The 10,305-nt window shown below is 43.9% G+C and overlaps 1 protein-coding gene across 3 annotated transcripts; it reads left to right on the forward strand.

Annotated features, from left to right (window-relative positions):
• Window positions 1–694: 694 nt before the first annotated feature.
• LOC118702447 (isopentenyl-diphosphate Delta-isomerase 1) lies at window positions 695–9,527 on the forward strand. 3 transcript variants are annotated; one of them, XM_036408389.2, is made up of 5 exons: window positions 695–973; window positions 2,618–2,785; window positions 4,694–4,786; window positions 5,695–5,825; window positions 8,094–9,527. In XM_036408389.2, the coding sequence occupies exons 2-5, from the start codon at window positions 2,644–2,646 to the stop codon at window positions 8,409–8,411; spliced, it is 684 nt and encodes a 227-aa protein (XP_036264282.1). In that variant the 5' UTR covers window positions 695–973; window positions 2,618–2,643; the 3' UTR covers window positions 8,412–9,527. The 3 variants fall into 3 exon arrangements, with proteins under 3 accessions (XP_036264282.1, XP_045444754.1, XP_045444759.1); XM_045588798.1 differs by having other exon boundaries at window positions 930–986; window positions 2,609–2,785; XM_045588803.1 differs by lacking the exon at window positions 695–973 and adding an exon at window positions 1,043–1,063.
• Window positions 9,528–10,305: the final 778 nt, after the last annotated feature.

Here is a 10,305-nt window from a genome sequence, read left to right on the forward strand (position 1 = left end):
GTTGACTACTAACTATCCTGTACCCACCTAAGAAGTATGTGTCTATAATTTTTACTTTTTATCCAATCACAGAGGTTTCCCCGCCTCCATTATCCGGCTAAAGGTCTTCCTAATCTATCACCAATGGATTTCATGTACGTAAGTCTCCTCTTTTGGTTGTAATGTAGGAAACAAGGTGAAAAACTGCCACTCTCCAGAGCATCATCCCAATTCATTGAGATTCTGCTTCCCCGTAATTGTATGGCTCAAAGAAACTCACAAAAATTCTTTATAGGTTTGACGGTCTTTGACGTTAACACTAAACGCTGAAGGATCATTTCACATGTAGCCTGCATTACTAACGTGTAACCTTCAATGAATATATGGATAAAATAAATGCCTGCCCCCTGCGCAGAAGGCTCCTTAAACTGCCTCTACCTCGCTCAGCATCTGTCCCTGGGGACGTCACCGCTTCGGAACTCACAGAACTTTCCCGAGCAACGTAAGCCGGGGTGTGTGGCCCCCAAGCCAGCACATCCACAGTGACGTGTGCCTTCATCTTCACGCCAAGGGCCCCGCCGGAGCCAAGTGGGTGAGCGGCTCCGCAATTTACTCCGTGCAGTGCGCAGACCCCCAGTGCGCAGGCGCGACTCCAGGCGCCGCGGCCCGGGGCCGTCCCCCGGGGGACCTGGAAGCGTCCCTAGGTCCGGCAGCTCCTAGGTCACGGGCTAAAAGCGGGTCTGCGACCCCCAGTCCCGCGAGAGACCCTGCGCGAGGTGGGCGTGGCGCCATCGCGCGACGTGACGTCAGGCCTTGGCCGTGCGCGATTGGCCCGCAGACGCGTGCGCTCTGGCGCGACCGCCGGAGATTGGGCTCTGGGCGTCTGGGGCCTGGACCGCGGGGAGGCGGGCGCAGGGGAGTGGCTGCCGCGGGGCCTGGGCCAGCGGGAGGCGCGCGCGGCGGAGGGGCTGCACACGGACGGTCGGCACCTCAGGTTCGGTGCGCCCGAGGGGAGGAAAGGGGGCTCCCCAAGGGGAAGATGTGGGGTCGGGGTCCCTGAGGGCTAGTGACGAGTGGCTCCCAGGTAAGGCGAGGGCCGAGAAGGGGGACTGGCTCCCGAAAGGAGAGATGGGGAGTTCACAGGGGTCCACGGCGGGCAGGTCCCCGAGGGGGAAAGACGAGGGGTGGGGGTGCCCTAGGGGAGTGATGGGGCGTTCCCGAGGGGAGACACTGAGGGCGCCCGGTGGTGCTGAGGGAGACGGGGCGCGGAGGTCCCTGAGGGAGAGGCGGGGGTCCTCCAGGGGGACACCTGGAGCCGGTCCCCGGGAGTCCCGGAGGCGGCACCACACTCAGTAGCTTTGGTAGGAGGGAGCGCCTGAGGACCAAACCGCCCCGCTGCCTGTGAGGTCCTGTGAGCTAAGAATGCCTTTTCCGTGTTAGCTGTTTGCAGGTGTGGAGGGGAGGGGGCGGTGTAGAGATATTTTGCATTTGTGAAAAGGGAGTGAAATTCCTGTTCTGCTTCTCGGTGAAGTTTCCCTGGAGCCAGGGCGGGGTGACTCTCACCGCTTCGGCAGGGGTGCTGCTCACTCTGCCTCCTGCGCAGCAGTCACAATTTAAAATATATATATTTTATTGATTTTGTACAGAGAGGAAGGGAGAGAGATATAGAGTTAGAAACATCGATGAGAGAGTCATCGACCAGCTGCCTCTTGCACACCCCCCACTGGGGATATGCCCGCAACCAAGGTACATGCCCTTGACCGGAATCGAACCTGGGACCCTTCAGTCCCCAAGCCGACGCTCTATCCATTGAGTCAAACCGGTTTCGGCAGCAGTCGCAATCTTACTGGGATCTCCGGCAGAGAAAAATTGGTTAAGTCTTCCTGAGATGTTGGTTAAAGGGTTCGTGAGTGTTGGGCACATAGAGTGGATCTTTAAAAAAAAAAAAAAAAGTGTGGTGTTTTTTTTTTAAGATTTTTAAAAATATATATTTTATTGATTTTTAACAGAGAGGAAGGGAGAGGGATAAAGAGTTAGAAACATCAATGAGCTGCCTCCTGCACACCCCCCACTGGGGATGTGCCCGCAACCAAGGTACATGCCCTTGACTGGAATCTAACCTGAGACTTTTCAGTCCATAGGCCTATGCTCTACCCACTGAGCCAAACCGGTTTCAGCTAGAGTGGATCTTGAAAAGGGGATTTTAACAGATTAGTATGTGGCATAGGAGGGAATATGGTTACCATATGAGCCGCATTTGTATATGTAATGTATAATATGGGTTATCATAGACAACACAGAAAGGGTGAACAGCAGGGTAAAAAGTGAGGTTGGGACTAGATCACAGACAGACAGGCCCCTAAGGAAGGAAAGTGTGCAGAAGCAGAGTCCACCACAGGACACAGTCTGGAGTGCAGAGGTGGATGGCTATGGCAGACATCAGTGAGAGACAGACATTAAATCTACACATACCTTTCCAGCTAATGGCCAAGTAAGAGCAGCAGCCACAGTTCTTACCCTCTCGAATGGCTTACAGTATTTGTTTACTGGGCTCTGGATTCAGAATTGACTTGTCACTATGTTCATATGACAGTTCGAGACCTGTGATGCAGTGACCTTTCTGTCTCCTCCCTATTAGGATTCTAGGTCGGACATTCTGTCACCATGCCTGAAATCAACACCAACCATCTTGATGAGAAACAGGTTCAGCTCCTGGCAGAGATGTGTATTCTTATTGATGAAAATGACAATAAAATTGGAGCTGAGACCAAAAAGAATTGTCACTTGAATGAAAACATTGAGAAAGGTACTGTTTTGAAATACTGTGTGAGAAAGTGACATGTGTAGGCATTTCAGGGCAGCTGAGAAAAGTATGTTGGTAAAGGTGTGACTTTTAATCGTCATATTTTATCTCTGCTTCCAATTAGGTGAGTGGTGTAATTATACAGCCTGTCTTGCTGCTTTCCCTGCTTAACAGTGATTTCCATTTCATGTTTTTTCTACATATACTAAAGGCCCCATGCATGAATAGATGCTCTGGTGGGATCCATCGGCCTGGCCCATGATTAGGGCCGATGGAGGCCCATTTCACCCAGTACCAATTGGGGCTAATGGGGTCTGGCCAGCTCAGGGGAGGGACTGTGGGAGGTTAGCTGTGGGAGCACACTGACCACCAGGGGGCAGCTCCTGCATTGAATGTCTGCTTCCCGGTGGTCATAGCTACCAGTAGACTGGTCGTTTGGACACTTAGGCTTTTATGTATATAGATTAGAAGCCCAGTGCACAAAATAGGGGTCCCTAGGCCTGGCCAACAATCAGGGCCTATCAGGGGTGTTGTACCCAGTCCCAATTGGGGCCAGGCATTCCAGCTGCTGGTCAGGGCCTGCTGGACGGTGGGAGGGACCACAGGAGGTTTGCCAAGCTGGGGGGGTTGGCTGTGGGGCGCACTTACTACCAGGGGCCAACTCCTGCATTGAGCGGTCGTTCAAGTCATTCGGTCATATTTGTCACTTAAGCTTTTACATATATGCACTAGAGGCCCGGTGCATGAAAATTCATGCATTGGAGGAAGGGGTCCCTCAGCCCATCCTGCCCCCTCTCACAGTCCAGGAGCCCTCAAGGAAGGGAGGCAACCCAGTGATCAGGGGAAGGTGATGCCCTATCACACCTCTGCTGCTGCCACTGCCAGCAGCACAAGCCTTGGCCTTCCCTGGTTACCTGTGCCTCCGACATCGACTGGGCAGCCGCTATCTGAGGTTTACCTGCACCTCAGGCCAGCCCTGGGTGGCTGGGGACTGGGGTGGGTCTGGCTGCATCAGCTGGCCTGAAAGGACTGGGGGACTCTGGCAGGGTTGAGGGGACTGAGGGCCGCCATCTTTGTGACGGCATATTCTCTCTTTATTAGATAGGATATACTGTATTTTCTGGCATATAAGACAACCCCCTAATCTTACAGTTAAAACATAGGCTTAGGGCTATATTTGCTGTATACTTCCAAGGCAACACCAGTTCTTTTTTTAATAGACCGCCTCTCTGAGCAGGCTTTTTACTAGAACACAGTGTAGCTTTGGGTACAGAACATGTATATTTTTTTATTTTAGAAAGGAAAGAAGGGGGAGAGAAAGATAGAAACATCATTGATCAACTGCCTCCTGCACGCCCCCTACTGGGGATTGAGCCCATAACCCTGGGCATATGCCCTGGCCAGGAATCAAACCTTGACCTCTTGGTTCATAAGTTGATGCTCAACCACTAAGCCACGCTGGCCAGGCAATTTCATCTCTTCTACTCAGCTCCTACCTACAGGATTAATTTGGCTTATAAAAAAGAAGAAATATAGTAATCCTAGCAAAATAGTACTTCAAGCCTATAATGCTTTTTTTCTAGTGAATGGAGAAAGAGCCAAGTATCATAAATGAAAGCACATTCCTTCCCAGCTTTCCTAGGAGAAGGCTCGCTAAGCCTAATGTCCCTGGACAGGTGGTTGGCCAGTAGCAGCCTGGTTGACAGATATCCATTTCTTTGACTTAGAGGCCACCTTCTTGCTGGTATGCCAGAGTTCTCCATTATAGCCATCTGGAGACTCACTAAATAGAAGACAATGGAAAAAAAGCAGAACTGCCAGCAAGTTACTAATATCCTGAATTCCAAGTAGAGAGTCAGGCATATAACCTCAATTTTAAAACTATATTAACAGTATTGTTTTTGCTTTCAGGATTACTGCATCGAGCTTTTAGTGTCTTCTTATTCAACACTGAAAATAAGCTCCTGCTACAGCAGAGATCAGATACTAAAATTACCTTTCCAGGTTAGTGTGCCCAATCAATATACAATATTTTGTTGGGAACTATATTTAATTGACTTTGTCATTTGGAACTTTCTTTTTTTTCTTTTTTTTTTAATCTATTTTATTGATTTTGTACAGAGAGGAAGGGAGAGATAGAGAGTTAGAAACATCAATGAGAGAGAGAGTCATCGATCAGCTGCCTCCTGCACACCCCCCACTGGGGATATGCCCGCAACCAAGGTACATGCCCTTGACCGGAATCGAACCCGGGACCCTTCAGTCCCCAAGCCAACGCTCTATCCATTGAGCCAAACCGGTCTCGGCTGTCATTTGGAACTTTCTGATTAGCCATTGTCAAAAAGGGAAATCCTGTGAATGACATAATTTCATATTCTACGTAAAAGAAACTTATACAATGAGTCGAGCCTAATAAAATAGCAGTAAAGGATAAAAACTAAGTGTTTAAATCTATATCTTACATTTTGATCTTTTTTTGTAAAAGCATTCATAAAGAACTTATCTATACATGTCTGTTTCACAAAATGATGACTGATAGTCCATTATAACTGATTTAGAAATCAATCTTTAAAAATCATTTGATTGCCGAAACCGGTTTGGCTCAGTGGATAGAGCGTCGGCCTGCAGACTGAACGGTCCCGGGTTCGATTCCAGTCAAGGATATGTACCTTGGTTGCTGGCACATCCCCAGTAGGGGGTGTGCAGGAGGCAGCTGATAGATGATTCTCTCTCCTTGATGATTCTAACTCTCTATCCCTCTCTCTTCCTCTCTGTAAAAAATCAGTAGAATATGTTTAAAAAAATCATTTGATTAATTTTTCTATTAGTTTTAAAACTTTGGGTTGTTTTGAACTTTTAGACCTACTTTGAGCAAAAGTTATTATATTAACATCTATATTAACATGTTCCAGGTTGTTTTACCAATACTTGTTGTAGTCATCCCTTAAGTAACCCAGGAGAGCTTGAAGAAAATGAGGCAATTGGAGTAAGGCGAGCAGCACAGAGGCGTTTAAAGGCTGAATTGGGAATTCCCATGGAACAGGTAACTAAATTGATAGCATAACCAACCCCTACAAGGTGAAATCTAAACGTACATTAAAACATTTTTCATTAAAATTTTAGGCCCAAGTGTAGGTTTCAGCTTTGTAACTTCTTTATAATTATTGGCCCCCACAAAAAAATCTTGAATAAAAATATTGAAATTTAGCCCTAACCGGTTTGGCTCAGTGGATAGAGTGTTGGCCTGCAGACTGAAAGGTCCCAGATTTGATTCTGGTCAACGGCATGTACCTTGGTTGCAGGCACATCCCCAGTAGAAGGTGTGCAGGAGTCAACTGATCTATTTTTCTCTTATCAATGTTTCTAACTCTTTTTTTTTTTTTTAATATGTATTTTATTGATTTTGTACAGAGAGGAAGGGAGAGAGATAGAGAGTTAGAAACATCGATGAGAGAGAGTCATCGATCAGTTGCCTCTTGCACACCCCCTATTGGGGATATGCCTGCAACCAAGGTACATGCCCTTGACCGGAATCGAACCCGGGTCCCTTCAGTCCCCAAGCCGACGCTCTATCCATTGAGCCAAACCGGTTTCGGCTAATGTTTCTAACTCTTTATCCCTCTCCCTTCCTCTCTGTAAAAAATCAATAAAATATATATTTTTTAAATATTGAAATTTTCATTTCTTAATATTGTCAGAATTTACCTCAGTATTGAAACAAATTGATCTGTTAACCAGTATAAAGTTGACTTTTTAAAAAATATATTTTTTATTGATTTTTTTATAGAGAGGAAGGGAGAGGATAGAGTTAGAAACATCGATGAGAGAGAAACATAGATCAGCTGCCTCCTACACACCTTCCACTGGGGATGTGCCTCAAACCAAGGCACATGACCTTGACCAGAATGGAACCCAGGACCTTTCAGTCCACAGACTGACGCTCTATCCACTGTGCCAAACCAATTTAGGCTAAAGTTGACTTTTTATAATTTATAAATGACTTTTTAATAATTCATATCAAAGTTGGATTATTTTCTTGTGGAAATCCTTAAGATTATGAACCACAGCTGAATTAAAATCACCCCCTTCCTCCCAAATTGTCCCCTTTAAGTAAGATAAAATATCTGAATAAACAAAGTATCTCTCATCTAGTTAAATAGCAAGTATTTTTTTCTCCCAAAAAGTAGTATTAAGATGTGAAGGGAGACTGATACAATTCTAGTTTAAGTGACTGATTTCTTTCTTTCTTTCTTCCGTTCTTTCTTTCTTTCTTTCTTTCTTTCTTTCTTTCTTTCTTTCTTTCTTTCTTAAGGTATTAAATGTGTCCTTACCCCCCATCTCCTTCCCCCCCACCTTTCTCTCCCCCTCCCCCACCCCCGTGACTGCTTTTATTTCATTTTTTGAATATAGGTTATTGATTTTTTACAGAGAGGAAGGGAGAGGGATAGAGAGAAACATCGATGAGAGAGAAACATTGTTCAGCTGCCTCCTGCACATCACCTACTGGGGATGTGCCCACAACCACAAGGTACGTGCCTTTGACTGGAATCGAACCTGGGACCTTTCAGTCTGCAGGCCAGCGTTCTATCCACTGAGCCAAAATGATTTTGGCCCAAGTGACTGCTTTTAATAAAATATATAATTCTGCCCAGCTTGCATAGCTCAGTTGTTGAACATAGTTCCATGAAGCAGAAGGTCAGAGTTCGAATCTCGGCACATGCCCAGATTGCAGGCTCGATCCTGGTATGTGGTGTGCAGGAGGCAGCTGATCAGTGATTCTCTGTTATTGATATTTCTCTTTCCCTTCCTCTTTAAAATCAATACAAATATATTTTTAAAATAATAAAATAAAAATTAAAAAATACAATTCTTTCAATAAATCAAATTATTTTTGGTCCTATGGAAAAAATTTAGGTACTTTGAAACTAAATAGTACCATTTCCATAAATCATCAATAGAAGATTAAATTTTTAAAGTCATTAACTAAAACTTTTGTTCAGATTAGCACTGAAATGTGGTCAATTAATTTAGATTATTATTTTTTAAAATATATTTTATTGATTTTTTTACAGAGAGGAAGGGAGAGAGATAGAGAGCTAGAAACGTTGATGAGAGAAACATCGACCAGCTGCCTCTTGCACGCCCCCTACCGGGGATGTGCCCACAACCAATGTACATGCCCTTGACTGGAATCGAACCTGGGACCTTTCAGTCTGCAGACTGACGCTCTACCACTGAGCCAAACTGGTTCGGCTAGATAATTTGTTTTTGATATTTTGATATTTCTATTACTGCTTCATTTTCGTCCTAGGTTCCTCCAGAAGAAATTAACTATCTGACTAGAATTCACTACAAGGCTCAGTCTGATGGTATCTGGGGAGAACATGAAATTGATTACATTTTGTTTGTGAGAAAGAACGTGACTTTGGATCCAGACCCCAATGAAATTAAAACCTATTGCTATGTGTCAAAGGAAGAGATGGAAGAAATGTTGAAAAAGGCAGCCAGCGGCGAAATTAAGATAACTCCATGGTTTAAAATTATTGCAGAAACTTTTCTCTTTAAATGGTGGGATAACTTAGATAATTTGAGTCAGTTTTTTGACCATGAGAAAATATACAGAATGTGAATGTGGAGATGAATGATTAGTAAAGTACTAAAAATGTTTCTGCTTAGTAAACTTAAAATGATGTTTTAAAAATTGCTCCCCATTAGAATTCTCATTGGATACATTGGTACTTTACAACCTGAGTTTGTGTGGAAAAGATGCTGACAATTCTTACTTGTATCACACAGCCCGTGTTTGTAAAGGACATTTGTGAAAGATTATTTTTAAAAAGCATATCAACTAAACTTAACCTATTTAAACAGTCCTGAGAAATTTGAACAAACAAGTGAAGCTCTTTATTTGCAATGTATTGAAACATTTTCAGAACTTGTAGAGTACTTTATTTGCCAGGTGCTTTACATATCATTAAAGTTTTATCATAGTCCAGAAAAATGTGCAACAGAAACTGTTTGCTTAGCTTCTTCAGAACAGCTCAAATTAACTTTCCATATTAAGATATATATATTAAATTAGGGGAGCAGGTCGAAGCTAATTAAATGGTGTATGTCCTGATTTCTATCAGTCTGTGTTCTCAAAATTTCAGGGGACAGTCTATTTGTACACTGGAAATTGGGTCATACTCTACCACAGGGGTTCTTACCACTGGTTCTGTTAACATTTGGGCTGGGTAATTCTTTGTTGGGTGTTCATCCTGTGCATTAAAGGACATTTATTAGCATCCTTGGGTTCTACCCACTATTTGCCATTGCTACCCATTACTCCGTCACAGTCAGTGATTACTGATGCCAAATGTGTGTTGGAGGGCAAAGGTGCTCTACAAAGTCATGCCATATTGGGGGGAACAGAGGGAATTAAACAGAAAGGTTAATATCCGTGTTAAATGGAATTGGGGTCTGGAATATTTGTATATTAATATTTAAACTGTACCTTGGTTGATGCACTTTTTAAAACTCTTGCATAAGATTTCTCAGTTTGAAATCTCAAGACAGCTTTATTAACCTTGAATGCTATGTAATAATAATGAAAAAAAATTGTTTCTTACAAGCTAAATATTTTATAAATTGAATGGATGAATCCATTTCTTGTTAACTCTGAGCAGTTAATTCATAATTTCAGGGAAAATTTGTTACAAGTATTAATTATACTGAGAAGTAAAATCAATTTAAAAATTACATTAATACTGTTGTCTTGTGTTAAAATTTTAAGACAATAATAGGTTAACCTGCCTATGGTAAACATAAATGCCATATAGTAGCTCCAAAGTACATTCAAAACATTATCTCTAGTTCTTGAGTTTTCTTTCCTAGAATTTTAGGCTGAAAGCCACACATAACTAGTTCCTCAGCTACAATGGCTAATGGCTTCCGAGGCAGTTTACACTGACCAGAGTAAAACCCCTGGACTGGGCAAAATTCACTCTCTCTTCCGCCATGCTGCCAGCGTGAGTGGGACAGAGCCCATGCTGGCATGGAAAAGGCTCTTTTGTTAATTGCATTGGACTCGGCTCCCTGGTGATCCTTGGGGATCACGAAGTCTGGGCGTAACACCTCCAACCAGGGATCTAACCACAGCCTGGCAAGTGCCCTGACCAACAGAAATCAAACCAGTACCCTCTTTCTCTGTGGGTCGATGATCAAAAATAAGCAAATCAGCTGGCTGGGCTGTAATCTGATTTTATTTTATTTTTTGGAGGGGGGGGGGGGGTTGGAGTCAGTGATCTACAGAATTGCTTTTAGGTATTTATATATTTTTAAAAAATATTTTTTATTGATTTTTCACAGAGAGGAAGGGAGAGAGACTAAGAGCTAGAAACGTCAATGAGAGAAACATTGACCAGCTGCCTCTTTCACACCACCCACTGGGGATGTGCCTGCAACCAATGTACATGCCCCTGACCGGAATCAAACCCGGGACCTTTCAGTCAGCAGACCGACGCTCTACCACTGAGCCAAAC

The sequence above is a fragment of the Pipistrellus kuhlii genome, unplaced genomic scaffold (assembly GCF_014108245.1).
Source record: "Pipistrellus kuhlii isolate mPipKuh1 unplaced genomic scaffold, mPipKuh1.p scaffold_m20_p_1, whole genome shotgun sequence".
NCBI lineage: Eukaryota > Metazoa > Chordata > Mammalia > Chiroptera > Vespertilionidae > Pipistrellus > Pipistrellus kuhlii.